Source organism: Anoplophora glabripennis, unplaced genomic scaffold (genome assembly GCF_000390285.2).
Source record: "Anoplophora glabripennis isolate ALB-LARVAE unplaced genomic scaffold, Agla_2.0 scaffold1175, whole genome shotgun sequence".
Lineage (NCBI taxonomy): Eukaryota > Metazoa > Arthropoda > Insecta > Coleoptera > Cerambycidae > Anoplophora > Anoplophora glabripennis.
Window position 1 is genome coordinate 26,519 of NW_019417270.1, and position 22,334 is coordinate 48,852.

Sequence of the window (22,334 nt, forward strand, 5' to 3'; positions counted from 1 at the left end):
TCCTGGAGAGGCAAAACATTACATATAAAAATTGATTACCCTATTCGATAGAGGGCAAAAAGTGGCCATGAGAAAGTGTTCTTCTTTTTTCAATATCACCTCAAACAAGGCTGTAATGAAACAAAAACGGATTTTCAATATTTCGGTTTTTTTCACAAATATTTCGAAAACTAATCATGTTAGCCTTGATTTTTTAGAGGCATAATGTTGGTCCCCTGATTACGCAACTTTGCCCCCATTTAAGCTACTTCGTACCTCTTACCGTTTCCAAGATCCCTGTAGTGAGAAGCGAATTTGTAACAGCCTGTATATGTATTTCCAGGAATTTCTTAGTTTTATGTAGCAATTTTACATTAAGTGCCAGTATTCCAGAATGGGAATACATGAAAGTAAATATATAGATTAGCATTAATTATTTGTGTAAAGTTTTAAAACAACAATACTAAGTATGTACATGAGAAGTATGGATGTTACCACTTTTATAGAAATTTATAAAAAGATAGGTAAAATCTTATTTGACTATTGATTTGCAATTTGTTGCAAATTGATTCACTTTACACAAATATGGCGAAAGTTCCAGTAGAATTACAATGCTGATTAAACTGTTATGTTTTCTTTATAAATGAAAGATAAAAATAAAGGTAGTGCTGAAATTAATATTTATACAATTTTTTAAGTTGCCAATAATTAAATGACTTTAAAAAGATATTAAATATATAAAAAATACAGATTTCCAAATACAAGTTGCCTTTAATTAAAGAGATCCTACATTTACATTATTAGTGAGAATTTTTTAACGAAAGCAATGCTGTGTTCAATTTTCTTTAAAAAAAAATGTAAATGTCGAAGAGAAATAAGACAGTCATAAATTAGTAGACATGAAAAGCACACACATAAACAGAGTTTCTTTAACTTTTGCAAACCATATGTAGATATAAATAGAAATAAAATTATTTTTTTATAATTTGAAGGAAAAATTATTGTACATAATACAGATACCTTATTTTGAACATCTACATATATGTTTTAAAAAGTTTATACCCCAATTTTTAACCAAAATGCCCCTCTACATGGAGATTGACGACACGCTAGAAAGCTACATAGTAACAAACCCCGTCGTATCCTGTGCTGACAATCCTTTTCGTCGCTATTATCACCACAGTCATCGATTGTATCACAATACTGTGACTGTGGTATACAATGTCTATTGTCACAACTCCACCATCCAGGTTGACATTTTTCTTCAGGTTCTACCACACATGCAATATATGCAATATTATACTAATAAGAAACTCAACTCATTTAAATAAAAAAAACTATTAGATACACATTATCGACACGTGTTTCAGATAATGCATAAATAAAATCATTGATTTAGCTAAGTAATTAATTAATTATATATTTTTATATATTAATTTTATACATTTATTTTTTTTTATGAAAAGTTGCGATGTTATATACATATTAGTAAAACTCGTCTAAAATGCAAATGAAACAAGAATCTCTGAATATGAAACACTGTTTATTTAACATCAAAATTATTAAAATTATGTAAAAATTTGACACATAAAACAAATATGTTTTGAGATATTCATGATTTCCGTCAGCATTCTTTCAAGATCGAATAGGTATGAACAAAACTGGCCTTAATTCAGTGATTCCTTTTATATTTGTTTCTCCCTAAAACAAATTTATATCCAATTATATATATTTTCATAATGTATGAATTTTCGATTGTATATTTAAATGTGATAAACCCAATGTTTTTTTTTATAAGAATTACTATTTGTACGTCTACTTTATTTCTTACATTTCCCCCTACCAATTTATCCTACCCACAAAATTATATATATATTTAAATAGTAATATTGTCCCTACATTTTTAATTTAGGCATTCTGAATTATTAAGTTTACTAATTGTAAGTAAATAATTATTTACCTTTTATATATGGGTTTGATTCTCTGTTAAAAGATATTGGAATCTTTTACCCTCGTTTTTACCTTGTATCAATTATATGTGAAAATATATGAAGTGATAACAATAATAGGATCGTTTCTCATGGCTCAATTTAACCATTATATTTTAAGACTTGCATAAAATATTTAACATTTTTTATTTTGTAGAAGTTTAGCATTATAAAGACAATCAATTCTACGATTTCAACTGACAATTAATTCCAGCTTATGTCTCACTGAGTAATTCCAGTGTATTCTACATTTACGCTTAAACAACTAATCATTATTATTGGCCATTGTTGGTACTGCTAATTTAACAACACAATTAGCATTAGTTTTATGTAAGCTACCCTATCATACGAGTCAAAATTAATTAAGAATTGCCCATAAATTTTGATGCATACAGGGTTGTATAGTGTTTCCGATATCAATTGAAGAACCAACAGATTGACACTATGTACCAGGTTAGGTCGCTGACACAGCAACTCGGAATTAAAAACTTGTTCCCATATTTATTTAGCCACACCCATATACAGGTCTGGTCCAACTAGACGTGGAGGTGGTAGAAATGTATACGCCCAGTTGAAGAATGCGAGCGCGGGCAAAGGGAAGCAAACACAGTAGCATTGGGTTACTGGGTAATAAATCTCAGCAGTTGACAAGTGGTTGATAAATTGTCCAGCAGTGCAGTGCAGCAATGCGGAATTTGGTGTGATTCAGGTAATTTTAATTTGTTATAGGCACCTTCTATCAATTATTCATATTACAATTGCGAAAGGGAGAAACAAGAGGGATATTTTGTTTACTAATATTATCTCAACATGGCATTTTGGAGACCTTGTGAAAGGGACCAAAACAAAATTTACCATCAATATAATAAAATTGTTTGTGGACATAAATAATTAAAATATGTTGTTGGTCAAATGAACATATAATAGAAATTTTCTACACATTATATACAAATTATAATTTTTTACCTTCAGTAGAAAACTTTTTTAGGGACCCCTCTATGACTCATTAAATTTTCTTGCCAGGCATTTTTTTGCATGTTCCACTGACTTCGGAAAGACTATACCCCCAAAACTGTACGTAATAATTTCCATTTGTAGAATCAATAGTAATTTAAATTTTAAAAAATACTGGCTCATTACTGATTGTAGTACGTTTCTTGTATACAAAAGAATACTGCTATTATCTATGTTACAACCTATATTTTTTACAAATAAAAATCACCATCTCAGTTTAACGCACCTGAAAGTAAAAGGGCTATGGAGATACCTATATATATTTTAAATAGAATTTCTGTTGAGGAAACGACCCTATTGCGCAACATAAAATTTTATTATTGAAGACAGATGAAATGTATGTAAGTTTTCTGTAAATAATGCAAGAATTTCGAATACTTTTAGAAAGAAATTTTAAACAACGAAGTTCAAGTTCGAAGTTCAAAATTTATTTTTGTTATTCCATGTTTGAACCTTATTGTTGAGTACAACTTTTATTAATTAACTTTTACATATTTTATTTATGCATCACTATTAACATAAACAACTAGAAACCAAAAGAAAAAAGAAAAAAACTTCAGACAAAACTCGATATGAAATACGGATGGATAACTAATGAAAAACACATAATATCAGTAGCACAACTCTACAAGACTTACCAGACAACTGCAAATCAATGTAGTCACTTGACGTTCCTGTGCCTGTTGTAATTTCACAGTAGTATCTACCTTGATCTTCTCTTTGGACATTATAAATATAAAGAAATTCCCCATTTACTTTCGAGCTTCTTGGAAGTGGTAGATTTTCTCTAATCCACCTAATTGAACTTGGTTGGTTGGTAGCACGACAATGAAGAGTAACTGATGAACCTATAGGAGCAATTTGCTGTTTCTGATCTGCAGTAATTGCAGGTCTTGAATAATTTTCTGTAAATAGAAAAAATGTAAGTAGTTATAGCCATTGTCAAAAAGAAAAGAACTAGACTCAGATCTACTTAAAATTTTAGATCTACTTTTTTTAAATAGCAACATTGCACCACGTTTTATCATATATGTTAAACTATTAGGGTTTTTAAGGTTTCTAAAGCATACATTTTTAGGTGCCTCACAAATGATTTGAGAAAATAAATAGTGGAGTCCTTGTTCAATACAAAAAAGCGCTAATTTAAAACGTTTCCATTGATGACTCTTTTAAAAGGTTATAACCTGCTTAAGTGGTAATAGAAATATTTTTTCACCAGTCAGTAGATCCTTCTCTTTTATAAATATTGTAAATATAATTGTTTTTCTCAAAATTTAAAATAAAAAAAAAGTGGGTCAGACCATGGACCAGATCAGTGTATCACATAATACTTTGAATCATTGAACCTGAATCTAAAGTCAGAATTCCCAAATTAGTCATGTTTAATATCAAGCAATCCCCTAGTTTTCAAGATTTTAAACGAACACAAGTAGTAGTGATAAAAAAACATTTGAATTCATGATGTCATTGTACTATAACCCCATAATCCTGTGGCTTCATAACTAGGGATATACGAGGGTGCAGAACCATGGAACTCTGAGGGAAGATGAATCTCATATATCAGAGGTGATTATGAAACTCAGGAGAATCTAACTCCATAATCCCTCAACCCGGGCATGCATAAATATTAAATTAAAAATCATCAAAATTGGCAAAGAAATTAAAACTAGCACTCGTTAAAGTTAGAAAATTTTCAATTTTCACAGATTTACAAATTTACCTTCAACAATGACGTCAGCTACGGCATCAGCTTCACCAGCACTATTAACTGCTTTGCATCGGTATGTTCCAGCATCTTGAAGTTGAATGTTGCTGAAACGAATAATACCATCTCTTGTGTAAACGGAAGTAGGCATATCACGTCCGATTGGTGACCATGAAATGCTTATGGGCTGCTGACCAGTTGCACTACAATTGATATAAGCGTGTTCCCCTGGATGTACTACTTGTTTTGGTGGATTAAGGGTTATTCTTGGCGGAGCTGAAATTTTTATATTATCATAAAATTATTAAAATTTGAATTCAATTCAATTTAAAATTTACATCCATATTCTATAATTTTATTATTACATTTTCAACTTATTTGCACTTTTGTACTATTACACTCAACCCAAATAATAAAGGATTGAAATAATCAGAGTGTGCATTGAGTGCAAAAGTGAAATAACATTTCAAAATATACATGTATTCTGGGGTGCAACGCTCTTGCTCACTTATTGATTTTTCAAGAAAATATTCTTGATCCAAAATTTTACTTATCTGCCATGATCAGTGATTAAATTTGTAATAAAATATACAAGTTGTTTAAAATGTTAGAAAATGTCAAATTTATTTGCAGTAAAGTATTTTTTATCAAAAATAATACTGAACTAAATTGTTTGGAAATTGAAGAAATACTTAAATATGAGATTTAATTAAAAAACAAAAAAAATACATTAAAAAACGAGGATTTGAGAAATCTAGAACTTGCGATCACACTTGAGAAAATGATGATATATTCAATGGGGTTTTTGGAAAAGGAAAATAATACCGTAAAAAAAAATTAAGAGACTGCAATTATTTCGTTGAATGGTGAAAAATGTTGTTTGATACTTGCTGGCTACAAATTCTCAAAGATGAAGTAAGTAATAATGGAATAAACAACATATGATATCTCTAGTTATGGAAACAGACAAATTTAAACTGTCAAAAGTAACTAAAAGGAAAAGTCAGAGAACACAATAACAGAAAAAATTTTCAAAACATAAAGAACTTTTTAAAGTGCATGATATAAAGAGATGCGTTTTTTGTATTTGTCTGCTCTGAAATTTGTAGTTAGGCAAAATTATTAAAAAAAAAATAACCCATGACTGATCCAATTAGCGGAAAGATTTATTTCATAATTTAAATTTTTTTCACAGGTGGAAAAAGTACTCAAAAAATAAGAAAAAATTAAAATTTTGCCACAAACAAATAACTTCAAACAATAACAAAAATTACATTTAATTAAATTTAGTTTTTATTTAACGTTCTGTATATTTTTCAAGTTTGAAACCACTGGTAATAGCATTCCAAGATAATTATTGTTTTCTCAAGAAAATCAATAATAAAGTTCACATGGGTGCAGTACCCCATGCAGGGATACACTGTATTAATACTATCTAAAAATAACTAGCAAGATGCACTAAACTTTTTTCTAAATTGGTTCTATTGATATTTGTATGCCTTTTTAACTTAATGTAGAATAATGGTATCACAATACATCTCTGATAGTAATTCGAAGAGTTTCATAATCTTTTCAATATCTAACTACAGGAAATGCTGATGAAAGTATGTTTATGCAATGTGTAACAATGCAATTCAAATTGCAGTCTTCAAATTTCATACAATGCAACTTCCTAATAGTGGCTACATTCATGTTAAATATGAATAAAATTACTCAGTAGTATTCTAGTTAGAAGAGGTCTAAACGTTTTCCACTGTAAAGAACAATTAGATTATTTGCTGTTAAAGCAAATATTTTATACAGGAATGGCCAGAAGTATGGAATAAAATTCATATCTTTTGAATGAGTTAATTTTTTTTAAAAACGCAGAAACACGTTAACTGATTCTGATTTTTTCCCATCTTTCGGTTATAATTAAATTTTCTGCAACCCCCTAACCCCCAGCTACCCCAATTTTTTTTTTTTTCAAATGGAAACATAAGACATGAGGGAGCTCGTTGAAAAGCTTATAGAAAACCGAATCCAGCCATACCAAATAAACAAGTTTTATTTTTTCAATAGCAAGGTTTTTAGGGTTGTATAAAACACCTACTTAAGAAGTGAAATAAAATTTAATTATCTTCAGTGTTATCCTCCATGAATTTGCACAGAATAAAATAAAGAATTTGAAACTGTACCTATCACTGCTAACGCAAAAAAGATATATTTTTTATGTTGCGTTTTTTTGGCACCACTTACTTGCCAGGCTTTCTGGTTAATTTTTCGCTTTAGTTGTAAATTGGAGTTCGAAACGTTACTATTGTGTCAAAATCAAGTTATTTACTGAATTGCAATGGTATTGTCGGAAAGGCAACGCATCGAAATCTTGATATTGCTTGGATGTGGAGACAAAATAAGAAGTCAGGCTGAAGTGCGCGATTTATTTAATGCGAAATATCCCGAAAACCAAATCTCGCAAGGGACAGTTAGTAAAATATTTCACAAATTTGAGGAACACGGTACAGTACAGACTTTGCCCAAAACTGGACGGGCACGTGCTTTGAATGAAGAAAAGAAATTAGACATTGCATTAGAACTTGTTGAAAATCCTCATACTTCAACTGTTTCATTGGCCCGCAATCACGATGCTTCTCGAACTGCAATTCGAATGTTTCTGAAACAAGAGAAATACCACCCCTATAAGGTATGTCTTGTCCAAGAGCTTTTGGAAGACGATTATGATAGGCGATTACAATTTTGTGAAGAAATGATGAGACGGTGTGACGACAATAATGGTTTTCAACGAGACGTACTTTTTTCGGATGAAGCTACGTTTTATTTAAATGGAGTGGTTAACAGGCACAACTATCGCTTTTGGTCCCAGGAAAATCCACACTGGACATGCGAATCGCATACGCAGCATCCACAAAAAGTTAATGTATGGGCAGGTATCATCAACAACAGAATCTTGGGCCCATTCTTTTTTGAAGAAAATCTTACTGCCGCACGCTACCTGGATTTCCTAACATTTGACCTGATACCTGCTCTAGCTGTGATTTTCCCTCATGAAATTGATCCAGATATACCGAATGAAAGAATTTGGTTCCAACAAGATGGCGCTCCCCCACATTTTGGTATTGATGTTCGAAGATACTTAGATGAAATGTTTCCAAATCGCTGGATTGGTAGACGGGGTACAGTTGAATGGCCGCCAAGATCCCCCGACTTAACACCCCTGGATTATTTTCTTTGGGGATATTTGAAAGAAAGAGTCTACCAGGACAGACCGGATAATATTGAGAATTTAAAGAACAAGATTAGGGCGGAGATGCATAATTTACCAGCTGAAGTCATTCAGAATGCTGTGGACAGCTTTTACTATCGTCTTGGAGAATGCCAAATAGTGAATGGAGGACATTTTCAGCATTTGCGACATTGAGTTTATTTTTGTAAATTACTTAGTTGTTTCAATTTCTAAATGCAAAAAAAACTTGCTATTGAAAAGATAAAACTTGTTTATTTAGTATGGCTGGATTTGGTTTTCTATAAGCTTTTCAACGAGCCCCCTCATGCCTTGTTTCCATTTGAACAAAAAAAAGTAGGGGTAGCTGGGGGTTAGGGGGTTGAAGAAAAATTTATTATTATATAACCGAAAGATGGGAAAAAATCAAAATCAATTAAAGTATTTCCGCGTTTTAAAAAAATTTAACTCATTCAAAAGATATGAATTTTATTCCGTACTTCTGGCCATCCCTGTATATTTTGACTGATTATTTCCAATGTTTCAATTTCTCATTAATCAGAGGAATATAATTATGGAAATGTTATGCAACACCCAACAAAACACAATTTGCCGGAAGTTTTACTTTTCCTTTTTAATTCAAACAAAAGTGCTGCTGAAAGTCATCAAGTGCCGTTGAAGATTCATGTCAAACATAAGATGAACTTACTGAATCGTTGAATGTTGATCGCACAACAGTTTCCAAACATTTAAATACACTTAGTATGATTCAAAGGCAAGGAAATTAGGCCTCATACGAATTGCTTCAATGGCAAAAAAGAAAGTTATTTTGCATCGTATCGTCACTGGCGATAAAAAATGGATACTCATGGTAATCACAAGCATAGAAAATCGTGATGTTTGCCTGGTCATGCATCAACATCGACGGCAACGCCAAATATTCATTGTTCAAAGCTCATTCTCTGTATTTGATGGGACCATCACTGGTGAACGTTACCGAACACAATTGATGCATGTGAGCTGTGCATTGAAGGAAAAATGGCTGCAATTCAAGCAAAGGCACGGTAAAGTAATTTTTCAACATGATAACTCTCGACCACATGTTACTCGTGAAGTCAAAAAATACTTAGAAACGCTGAAAAGGGATGTTTTACCCCATCTGCCATATTCACCAGATATTGCTCCATCAAGCAGCGCTTCCAATCTTATGAAGATACCAAAAATTGGACTGATTGGTGGATAGCATCAAAAGATGAGTTGTTTGAAGCGGAATCCATATACTGCCAGAAAGATGGGAAAAACTAGCGGCTAGCAATGGACAATACTTTGAAAAATAATAATGTATACAATTTTTGACAATTAAGTCTTGAATGTACAAAAAAATCCCTCATAATTAATAATTCACAGTCCATATATTTTCATCTTTTCATAGGACCGTCTTTCACTCAAATAAATGTAATCAAATTTGTACACACTTCAAGTTATTCTAATTTTCACCTGTGTTCATCATGTTCACTCTGTTTTTAATTTATGTATCATAGTTTTTGGACTTTATACTGTGGAGGGTGTATTTAAAACAATTTAAGAGGCATAAAATTATTGGTCCTGTCTAAATACATAAAAGATTTCTTCAACATCGAATAATTTGAAGTCTATCTCCTCAATCGTTCTTGATGCAAATAATTGATGAAAAACTGTGATTTAGATGCATTCTTTGAAGAATCATAAATCCTAATAGGAAACATTTTAAGGAAAATTGAACAGGAAATAGTCTTGAGAGCTTACCGCAATGGCACTGCTACACATTCTAGAAAATTTAAATTGTAATACATCTTAACAACACAGAAATGATCTACATTGTGTATAAAAAAGTTACAAAACTTAAAAAAAAATCCAAGAAAACATTTCAGTTATGCAAAATCAATATTTGAAAATTGCAAAATAGGTTGAGATATTAAATAAGCAAACTGTGTCCTGTTATTTTCAAGCATGCATCTACAGGGTATTTCCTAATTAATGTAATATATTGAAGAGAGCGATTTCACAGAAGAAAAACCTTTACAGGCAATAGATTCTCATATATGCTTTCACGATTTCTCCTTCAGTATCAGATAAAAAGTGACTTGATATTTTTTCAACCTTAATTCAAGAAGAAAATACGATATTATTTATAGAAACACATGAAAAGCTTATAGAGGACGTACTTTCATATAGTTTTTTAAAATGAACATGATCATTAGCCTTTATTTTCAAGATTGGCCTGTTTTCAATTAAAAGTTGTGTTGAAATGTATGTCACCTGTTGTGAGTAAATTTTTTCATGTTATTAATAAAATAATTTTTTTCCCATAAACTAGGTTTCATTTGAAAAAATGACACTCTTTATCCTGAAGATTGGAATCACAGATGTGTTCCTTGTGAAACAAATTAAATTTTAATTTTCGGCCAGTGTAGAAAAAGAGGTATATTTCCATAAAAAGTAGAAAGAAGGTATATTTCCATAAAAAGTAGAAAGAAGGTATATTTCCATAAAAAATGACTCATATAGTGCTTACGTCTTCCTCCAATATTTTAGATTACTTAGGAAACACCCTGTATAAAGTTTAAAAATAATTAAATTAATTTATGATACAGTTTTTGCAATAATTCTTTATGAAAAAAAAGGTGCGGAATGAGAATTACATTGATGCAATTACAAAAAAAATTGTTACACAAATATTATAACACACAGTAGAGGAAAAGTACTGTGAAGATTTGAAAAATAATTAATACTTTATTTAAGATCGAATTTTAATTATTGTAATTGTAATGTAATTTATAAAATATGACTGAAGGAATTGGCAAATATTCCATCGTTCGCAAGTCAGTTTACAAATAATGCGCCTTAAATAATTTTAAAACAAGATTTTTTGTTATTCATAAAATTAATGCAATAATTTCTCTAGGATTGTATAACTGTATCTTAAATTGTACATAAAAGAATTCCAACAAAACACTGTACCTAATAATGCACATATGTCTTCCTCTGCTGAATGCAATAAAAATCAAATAATAATTATAAGGTGACATACAAAATAAGTTAAAAAGCATAATATAATAAAGCATTTAAAACAACTTACATATAACATCCAGATAAGTTCTAATGCGGAATTCGACCTTTCCTGAATGATTGACTCCTAAACACTGATATTCGCCAGCTGCCGATGGTTGTACATTTTCAATATAAAGAGTGCCACTTGATTCGTATGCTTCTCGAGGAAGTGAAGAGTTGTCTGCGCGAATCCATTGCACTCTGATACGTGACCCTAAAATGATATTTACCTTTATATGTTATATCTAAGATTATGACTAACATACCATCTTGGTTACTAAGGCGGCATCTTATTTCTGCACGAGTTCCTACTGGAGCAGAGAATTTTTGGTCATAACTTGGTGTATCAAAAGGTGGTCGCGGTCGTTCATTGTGTCTGTATCCACCACCGGGAGTTCCAGAAGTTGCATCTTCACCTTCAAAAAGTAACAAATATATTAACATTTTCAGTTTTGATACACCACATGTTCTGTTTAAGGACTAACCACTCCCCCGTAACTTTTTGACCTATTTTAATAATTATTTTTTTTGGTCGTACTATTAAAGGTGTTTTTTAGGGAAAACAGATTCTTACTTAGTATGATCTGAAGCACAAGTATACCGATTTTTTAGTATCGTGAGTATGCATGTTTTAAATATGTAATTAAGATAGGTTTTTAGGTGTTCATAATAGACTTTTAAAGAGAAACAGTTTTTTAATATTTTTAACATAATTTACAGGTCTTCCTTATCAGTTTTTGGGTGTTATTTACATGTTTAATAGTACCTAAATCCCCATTTTTTTTTTTAAGTAATTGAAAAATATTAAAGACTGCTATTCTTGTAGTATAATACTGCAGTTTTTTTTAGATCAGCTTTATAACAGTTTTAGTGTTGTCAAATAACACAGAAAACTTCATTAGAGAACAATTCACTTTGAGGCTATATACCTACTTTAATGGAATCATTTTTACGATTTAGATCGTCTTCATATTATATCTTACATCAGAAAAACCTAAAAAATACCTAATTGCAGTTTTGCATCATCAAAATGTAGTTGGACATGCTTCCAATATGCATTAACCAAATTTAAAGAAAATCTAAAAAAGAAAAGTTCCTTAAAATTTACCATGGTGGCTAGTTCTTAAAGAGAAATGCTCTGTGCCAGTTCAGTGATAAGGGATATTCACTTTTAATCTAAGTTGTAATATTATAACTCTACGAAACATGCATGTTAAACTTGTTTTTCACCTACCTGGATAATAAGGGCGTTCTAACAGTCCCAATTAGTAGAGCATCAACATTAAGCAACATGAAATTATAGGAACAAATGTATGAAAATGAAATTTTAATTATAATACATAAAACATATACTATACATTTTTAATTTAAAATGTGGGAAAAAAATCATGAATTGCAGAAGAATTTAAATAGGCTGTCATTAAGATTAAAAAATATTATCTATAAGTTAACACAAAATTTAGGATTACTGTGAAAAAGATCAATCGATGACAAGTTATTGTTCAATAATATAAAATTAACTGTGAAGCAAAATACAAGATGTGCCAGTTAAGAGTTTCACTGTCGTTTCTTTAGAGATCAAAATGCATGCATACTTGAAATCTATTGGTGAAGGAAGTAATGAGTTCAGCTTCCCATAAAAATGTGTCTATTCAATCCCAGAAATAAAAAAATGAAGGGAATATATATTGAGTGATTCACAAAAAACTTCCAACCCCGATAATTAAATTAACAATGGAAAAGATTTTTTAATTCAGAACAAATCAGTTGATAAAGCTCCTCACTGGTGTCAGTTAAGAGCGTAAGTAGTGTTTTCCAAAGCAAACCGTAGACGACACGAGTGAAAAAAGAAAAACTGCGGAAAGTGAGAAACTAAAGATTAATCCTTACACTAATTTGGCAATATATTTTTTACACTATTTATTATTATTTATTTATTTATTACTTCCAAATAGGCAACAATAATGCTTAATTACAAAGAACTTAAAAACAAATAAATATAACTATTTAGACTGGTCAACAGACAGTACATACTTATACAGGGTGTCCCGAAATTCATGCAACAAAATTTGATCACAGATTCTTAGGATAAATTTAGGGGACCCCTATTTTTTATTTTTGCCAAGTGGCCCCCTCTCAGAACCCTGTTGTACGAGAATCACTAAATTTGGTACACAGGGGTTTTATGACGTGAAATCTAAAGGTGCAACATTTTTTAGTGGGGAACCCCCTTAAGACAATTTTTCGTGGGCCCCCTTGTCTTTGGAGCCAAAAAAATTTGATAGCATATTTAAATTTCTTAAAAATTATCAATCCACTAGAAAGCCATTAAATTTAGAAACTTTTTGTCCCTTTATACTTTTTTCGTAAAAGGCAACGTTTTCCAGAAAAATGTCAAAATGTGATCGAATGCATATCGTGATTCGACATTTTCCTCAAAAACATTGCGTTTTACGAAACAAATATCAATAGACAAAAAAGTTTCTAAATTCAATGGCTTTCTAGCTAACTATTAATTTTAAAAAAAATTAAATTTGCGACCAAATTTTTCTGGTTCCAAAGACAAGGGGGCCCACGAAAAAGTGTCTTAAGGGGGTTTCTCGCCAAAAAGCGTAGCATTGTGAGATTCCACATGTCATAAAACCCCTGTGTACCAAATTTAGTAATTCTCTTACAACATGGTTTTGAGATATAAAAAAACTTCTTAGGTACAGATTTCAGGGGGCTGTAACTCCGAAAGAGGGGGCCAGTTGACAAAAAGAAAAAATACAGGTCCCCTAAATTTGTCTTAAGAATCTATGACCAAATTTTGTTGCATGAATTTCGGGACACCCTGTACATGACAGATTTTATAAACTCGTCACCTCAGAGTTATACTGTTGTATGTCGCATTTTTGTAATTTTTTAGTTATTAGCGCTACAAAGTTGTATGTCGGTTAAACTTTTTTTCTGTGGAGGCACAAAGTTGTATCTTAATAGTTTTGATGCAGGCAACCAGAATTATAAAATTGTATGCATCCAATACAACGTTTTTACGGTTGCATAGTGGTATGTGGTACTTACACTCTGTTAACCTCAAGAATTTTATTATCTTTCGGTAACAAAATTGTATGTGTCACAACAACTACATTGTTATTTTAAATATAATTTCTGTAACCATGAAATTCTATACTCCTTGTCACTCATGTAACCAAGAAATCGATTCTGTACATAGTTGTATTGAAAGGGTATTAAATAAAACGGAGTATTATTCACCCTTATCTCTGTTACGAATTCTATTAAAAGTGAAAAACCGTATAAAATTATTCAATTAAAGGAAGAAGATTTTAAAGATTATAAAGCATGTGCTTCTTTATATAATTACAAATCCGTTCCTTTTAGCCACGTCGTTGCCTTAAAATTCACGCAATCTCAATTTGAAGTAGAATATAAAATTAATCATGCACTAGAAAATTGGAAAAAAGTTTGTATTCATGATATCCGACCTACAAGATCTGATGCTGTAAGAACCAGCAATAAAATGCAACTCCCATCGCGTTTATCTTTTAATGAATCCATTCCCGAAAATAAAATACAAGCTCTCAAAAGTATGTTCAAATGGATGCCTGAACATATTATACAGCAATATTTCCAAACTAATTTTCCTCTGCTCTTAATTTTGTTATATTAAATGTATTTCTATGAATAATGTGTTAACTTTTTCGAAAAATATCTGTTAGGATTACTTTTTTTACGTTTATAAAAATGCAAAGTTGCATGTTACAGGCTATTTTGACAATAAAGATTTTTATTGAGATAACATAGTTGTATGTTTTTTTAAATATCTGAATTTTAGCAAAAAAACTTTTTTTTCCAAAGTTTTGTACATGATTCTTAGTAACTTGTACTAAAATCTAGCTAATTTAATTGTATCAAAAATGTATCTTTAGCACTGCCGGAGTTGTAATAACCAAAATTTTGTTTTTCGTTTTTCTCAAAACTAGGTTCAGTGCACATACAACAGTATAATTCTGAGGTGACGAACTGTCAACTGAATATATTACGAACTTAACAGATTTTATAAATGAGCTAAAGGAATTAGAGAAATCCGCGCAATCCTTACTAGTAACCTAGTTGATTGGTACACGGAATAGGGACAGCAAATTGACAGTTAAAACTTAAATGCAAATAATATATTTAAGCACAATATATATCTTAAAAATACAGGGTGTACTGTTCATGTTTAAAAAAAAACTTGTGTACAAGTTCCTCATGGGAAAATAATAGGGGTAGTTTCATGTAAAGTTTTTTTCTTAGATGCCTTGTTTTCGAGATACAGTGTGTTGAAGTTGTTACTTTCCAAATGGTTTACCTTAATTATCTTTAAATCGTCTAAAGATAAAAATGTCAAAATTTGTACACGAGTAAACATCAACTGTACGTTAAGAATAATGTGTAAACAGTTTCTTTCTGAAAAACAGTGTCGCTCATACAGGTCATTGGAGGGGTAGAATAAAAAAAAAAATATGTTAAAAGTCAAAATTTATTACATTTCTAAACGGTTCTGTACACTCTAAAGGATATTACAAAAAAAAGGTATACCTGTCGAAATTCTATGGCATGTACCATTTTCGAGAAAAATAAAGTTGCATTTACTTTGCTCATATATGGCACAAGTACATTAACACAATATTAAATTGAAAAAGTACCTTACGATTGAATGAGCTGAAGACATTTAGCTACCAAAAGTATTTGCATTTAAGACTATAATTTTAATTTGTTATGTATCACATGAAACAGTGAAATTGTAAAACATTTTATTAACTAAAAAAAAATATTTATTTTAAGTTTCAGTTTGTTGTAAACTACCTAATATTTAATAAATGAAACAGATTGTGGTAATTAATTATCTATTATTAACTAAGTTTAGATTTTAATAAACAATTGTTGCATGGACTGGATTGTTGGACACCAATGCTTAAAAAAGTGGTAAACATAGAAAAATATTAGGAAACAGACTGGGAGACATACAGAACAAAACAGCTGCACAATTAAATAAATGTGCAAACATACTACAGTAGATACTGAAATTGTCCCCCATTTCCTTCTATGCAATTTCTTTTTTCTCGAAAAGGGTAAGTACATGCCATCGAATTTTGACAAGTATACCTTTTTTTTTTGTAGTATGCTTTAGAGTTTACAGAACCCTTTAGAAATGTAATAAATTTTTACGTTTAACCTTTTTTTTTCAATTGTACCTCTCCAATTATCTGTATCGGCGACACTGCTTGTCGGAAAAAAATCGTTTGCAAATTATTCTGAACGCAGAGTTGATGTTTACTCCTGTACAAATTTTGACATTTTTATCTTTAGCCGATTTAAAGATAATTAAGGAAAACCATTTGGAAAGTAACAACTTCAGCACACTGTATCTCGAAAACAGGGTGTCTAATAAAAAAACCTTTATATGAACTACCCCTATTATTTTTCCATGAGAAACTGGCACACAAATTTTTTTGAAACATGAACGAGACACCCTGTATATATATCACAAAAAAAATGTGGTGTTTTCAAATACAATTTATAGCTGTTAATTGTGAATTTTTTGATTTTTCAACTTCACTTCAAATTAAATTATAATCAAAAAAGGTTTTTGAAAGGGACCTGAGTTACGGGTAAACCACACCACTTGATTGAAGTTATCGTAGATCTCTATCAACCTATTACTGAGTTTTTAAATCAATTAAATAAAAAAATAATATACAGTGTTTCAAAGAATTTGGTTAACAAAGAATTTTATTAACTTTTGGTTAAACTCTAGGAATTTCGGAACAGTTCACATATTACTTTTTTAATGGTGCCTACCTGTGCAAAATATTCAATAACAATATACAAAAAAAGTTAATTATACAGTTTTTTTTATAGAATAAGTGGAATACAGAAAAACTTGATCAAAATTTAATTCCTTAAGTATAAAGATAAGATAAACATGGCTAGACCCTAGGATCGATTTGAAGTATGTTTTAGTTGCTTTACTTTTACTAAGGAAACACCAATGGAAATCTTAAATGGCATACCCTTTAACGTTAAGTCATAAATCATTTCAACTAATCCCGGAGCTTGAATAATTGGTACATCTTCTTTTGTTGCAATCGATTCCATGAACTTGTTCATGATTCCTATCCTGCTGCGGTAGTATGGGAATTGATAAATATGCACTCAATAAGATCATTCTGTTCTTCTACTGATCAGAAAATTATTGGCTCAAATTATTAAGTACTTTAGATATTTAATACACTTATTTTTGTTGTACAGAAAATAGAAGGCTTTTAAATTTATTTTAACAAAAATATCTTGTAACTTTGTAATTAATTTTGAAAATGAAATATTATATATCATTAATTTTGTATTAAATTGAAATGTTGTCACCGTTTTGAGTTATAATTAACTGTGATTCTTCATAATCACTTCGTTCTCATTTCCTACTAATCGTTTCATGTCAAAACAGTCCTAGGAATCATGAATTATAAACATACCACTGCAGGAAACGACTCCTCTGAATCACAATTTGGTATCATTTCTTTGCAACAATCTGTTCAGAAAAGAGACAGCTCTAATAAATTGTAAAATGCTGTTGCAAATTGTTATACAAATATTAATCACAATTTAGTTTATATTATATTTAATCGGTTTCTTCACTTATCTAGAGTTTTTTAAGCTATTTTGCCACAATGCAAATTAAAAGTGTCGTAAAAAATTTATAAATTAGCAACTATGGCAAAATAATAATAAAAGAAAATTATGTAAAGCAATGTGTCAAATAAATACTTTCAGACAATACGTCCATGCCTCACACATACAATTATTTGCATAAAATGGACGGACAGAGAATTGACTGACTTCTAAATATTTTCTAAAAAAAAACTAGCAAAAAGCAAGTTTTATCAACTCATTTTTAGACAAAACGTGTTACTTTTTAGTTATCGTATTATGTCCGCAAATACTTCCTTTCACTTAATGCTTCATGCAGTGGCATAACTACGGTTGCGCAATGCGTACGGGCCCAAGCCGCAGTGGGGGCCGGCTTGGGCTAAAAAACGCACGCCTATGAACGACGGATTGGTGGAGACAGTCGAACGCGGATGCAGACATCAGTCGCGCTCGCCTATTGCGCCCGTCGGCCTCTCTTCCCGTTTCGTTGTGCAATTTAAAATTATTTTTAATTTTATATAAATTTTAAAATTTATGTATAATTATTGTATATTGAAAATGTATTGTGTTTGTTTGTTTATTTGCAGAAATAAACAGAATCGTTGCGTGGTGACCGCCGTCTAAGAAACCATTGCCTTGAGCGCAAACATCAACCTCGTACCATACAACATATAGCATAAACAAATGACGCAGATCGAAATCAGTTTGTATTTCGCTTCACTTTGTAGCGTTGCTTACAGCGGTTGGCAGCCAACATGCGAATAAACTACGACGTGCGGGAACAAGTAATGCGAAAATTGAGGCAGCATTGGTATCGTCAATCCCTTGCCTTTACTTTAAATAGTTTATACGATACGTCGCCCAGTGCACGATTATAACGGTTCTTTGTTAATATTTGTTTTGTATTAATAATTACAGAAATGTTTCCTATGTATGATCCAGTATGTATTTTACTGGAAACGCCATTTTCCAGATGGAAAATTGAGGACTAAAAGGATTTTTTAAATTGCGAGAGACCTGTGTCTTCTCTCGATGTTGAAAAAAGGGGGAAGTCAAAAGACAAAGTGTACGTTCGGAAGTTTCTAAATGAATGGTATTCGGAGTATAAGTGGTTGTGTGGAAGTGTTTATTTAAAAAAACTTTTCTGTATGCCGTGTTTAATTGTGTTTCTATTTTTTATAAAATCTAAATGAAAATCCTTCTAAAGTGTTTATTTAAAAAAACTTTTCTGTATGCCATGTTTAATTGTGTTTCTATTTTTTATATAATCTAAATGAAAATCTTTCTAAAAATTTCCAGATTCATTTAAAGCCGTTTGACCTTGAAAATTTGAAAATTTTCGCCTGCGGCGCTTTATTCTTCGTTTTAGCTAATCAATAAATATGCTTCACTTATTCCCAATGTCACAAGCCGCAACCGGTAAAGTTTTGACAATAGAGTGAGAAAAAGCCTCAAAATTTAATATTCAACAACTAGTTAATACGTTTTCTATTATTAAGACCCGGAAAGTGCAATTTTAATAATTGATCTGTGATTAGAATAAAGTTTTGTTCAAGTTAATATTCTGACTGTCTTACACCGTATCATCTTTTGGCTAGGTACCATGGAAACGTGGAATTGTCACAATGTCGTAATGGTCAAATCTGTATTTTCTTGTTCTAAATATTAAACTAACACAAATATAACATTTGATTATTTTGCGTGACTTTGTTTTGCTTTTGTCTTTAAAAGTACAATTATTTTGATTTTCACTGTGATAGGATGGAGCTTTATTTTTATTTGTAATAGAATGGAGTTTTACTTTTATTTGTATGGTTTTTATTTATTTTAATTGTTTTTTATATTTATCGAAATAAAGTTATTACAGTATGTACACACATGGAGGTTTATTTTTAATTTAATTTATTTTTGGAATTTCTGGAAGAGAGAGGCCTTTTATATACATTGCGCACGGGCCCAGAGAGCCCTTGCTACGCCACTGGCTTCATGCCCTCTATAATCGGACAGAATAAATTTACTGATTGTGAACTAAAAGCATGTGAAAAAGACATAATTTAAGTGAGTCCTTAAATATTTGTAGACATAGGTAAATATTAATCAACGAAGCAAAGTCAAATTATTAAGGTTGGCGAAGGAACTTAATACATTAATATTTGATCTCTTCATATAAAAAACTTTTGTGTTATTTAAATTATAAAACATTTATCTAAAATAAAATTACTGATATGATTGCTCTTAAATTTACAAGTAACAATATATATTTGTTATGGATTAAACGTACAATTACTGCTGGAGTTATATTAGTAAATATCAGCAATATGTTAACTAAGCATATTCCTTATTATTTATGTAAGTTGTATTAAAAAAAATTTATATAAGCCGATTTCTAGAAATGTACTCACCAGTAATATCTCCACCATATCTTGGTAAAGTGTTGACTACTAATTCAATTCTTTTTTCATCAGCTCCAGCACTGCTTTCAGCTTTACATATGTATAAACCTGCATCTTCTTTATTAAGACTGAAGAATTCTTGATATGCTGAAGTTTGTAATTGTCTTCCTGAAGGTGACTGTAAATTGCTAAAAGAAAGTAATATAAACAATAGTAAACAAATAGCTAAAGCTAGAAGATTATACAGAATAAGTAAGTACTTACTACAAATTTGATTCTTCATAGTTATACTTGGACCAAATAACATTTGGCTGTGGGTTACCAGTTCCGTGGCACTCCAGACGTAGATGCTCGCCCTCATTCTTTTCAATAACATTTTGATCTGGTACAATTTCTATTCTTGGAGGAGTTTGAACTATGATATTTGCTGATCCAGTAACAGTTCCGGCTTCATTTGTGGCAGAACAAATGTATTCTCCTTCTTCACTAGTTGTAATTTGTATAAACCTAAAAACAATATTTTGGTTTGTTTATTGTTTTATTGCTTTTTTAATAATATATCATAGATTTATAAATATAATAGACTTCCAATAATGCTGCATAACATAGCAAGCAGTATAAACAAACAAAAATTTGAAATTAACAAATACAGAAGAAAAATTACAAGAACCGTTATTAAAATTTTTCGAATAGGATTCATTTTAGTGAAAAACTGTCAAAGTCATTTCTGACAGCTAATAACTTGCTTTGATAATTTATTAGTATAGATTACACAGCCCCACAAAAAAAGAAAAAGTATCGGATCTGGTATTCAGATCCATGTATTTCCATGTATTTTTTTCCGTTGAATCCAAATCTGCCTTCAGATTTGGCCTAACGGGTCTGAGTATTCGGGAAAATTAAAAAAACAGGTCAAAATTCACAAAAAACGTCATTTACGATCGATGAAAGTTATAAAAAGTCAAATTATTCCACTAGCTCACTAGACGTATGATTTTTCACTCGCTTAATTCCAATTTATCATCATAGTCAGACAAGCTGGTCCAATTTCATTCAAAAACAGAAAATAGATCAAAAACTCCATTTTCATGGCATAATTCGTGTTGCAGAGTTCTGGATCCATCTTTTTATCCACCCACCCATTTATGAATTCATACATCTTTCTATCCAGTCGTTCATGCATGAATAGGCATATTTACCCATCCACCTATACCACCTATAAAACCCACCCATCCACCCATCTATTCATCTACTTTTTGTGCTGAGAGTGAGATAACAGCCTAGAAGATTGAGAATGCAATAAAACTTGTAGATTACTCTACTTTCTAAACAAAAGAAAACGATATCTACAAATCATTCTCATTTTTGTTGTTATAACGTGTTCTCTTTTCTTCAAAGGATCTATGCAGAGGGTTGCGCTTTCGTTTAGTCCCTCTATGTTTGGTTTCTCTTTTTAACAACCAACAAAAATCGGCCAACATTTGTGATCAAATCTTCCCTGATATCGCTATTCTATAACTTTCATATCCTGATGAGATCGTTCGCCTTGTTCTTCGCTATAATCTCTAAGATTTTCAGGAAACCAATCCAGATGTGAATGAAGGAAGTGTAACTTGCAGTCCATCAAATATCCCAGGTCTTGGAAGTCTTTTATCAATTTTAATACAATTTCTTCGTAATTATGACTCTTGTTGTTTCTTAAAAAAATTGTCACTACAACTTTGAAAGCAGTCCAAGCATTCTTCTCAACGCTACTCATTGTAGTGATGATGTTGCATCCTTGAACAATGTCCGAATCTAAGGTCCATTGAATAAACCTTCTTTCAATTTCGCCTCAGAAATATACGGAAATTTTCGCCCTTTATATATATAGGGCGAAAACTTGCTGGTTGTTAAAACTAGAAACAAAAAATAGAGGGACTAAACGAAAATGTAACCCTTTACATAGATCCTTTGAAGTAAAGAGAATGTGTTATAGCAACAAAAATAAAAATTATTTGTAGATATCATTTTCTTTTGTTTAGAAAGTAGAGTAATCTACAAGTTTTATTGCATTCTCAATGTTCTAGGCTGTTATCTCATCTTTCAGCACAAAAAGTTGATGGATAGATGGGTGGATGGATGGGTTTTATAGGTGGTACAGCTGGATGGATAAATATGTATTAGTGCATGAACGACTTGATAGAAAGATGTATGAATTCATAAATGGGTGGGTAGATAAGAAGAACTCTGCAACACGAATTATGCCATGAAAA

At 30.9% G+C, this 22,334-nt stretch overlaps 1 protein-coding gene across 1 annotated transcript in view; it reads right to left on the reverse strand.

Moving 5' to 3' along the window:
• Nucleotides 1-22,334, reverse strand: part of LOC108914736 (basement membrane-specific heparan sulfate proteoglycan core protein-like) — a gene marked incomplete at its 5' end in the record, with an annotated part of 93,939 nt that overhangs the window by 15,148 nt on the left and 56,457 nt on the right. Inside the window, 8 exon segments of the mRNA XM_023456115.1 lie at nt 1,113-1,250; nt 3,620-3,886; nt 4,702-4,962; nt 11,025-11,210; nt 11,263-11,412; nt 12,231-12,248; nt 20,089-20,267; nt 20,344-20,586. Coding sequence (XP_023311883.1) covers nt 1,113-1,250; nt 3,620-3,886; nt 4,702-4,962; nt 11,025-11,210; nt 11,263-11,412; nt 12,231-12,248; nt 20,089-20,267; nt 20,344-20,586 — 1,442 coding nt within the window.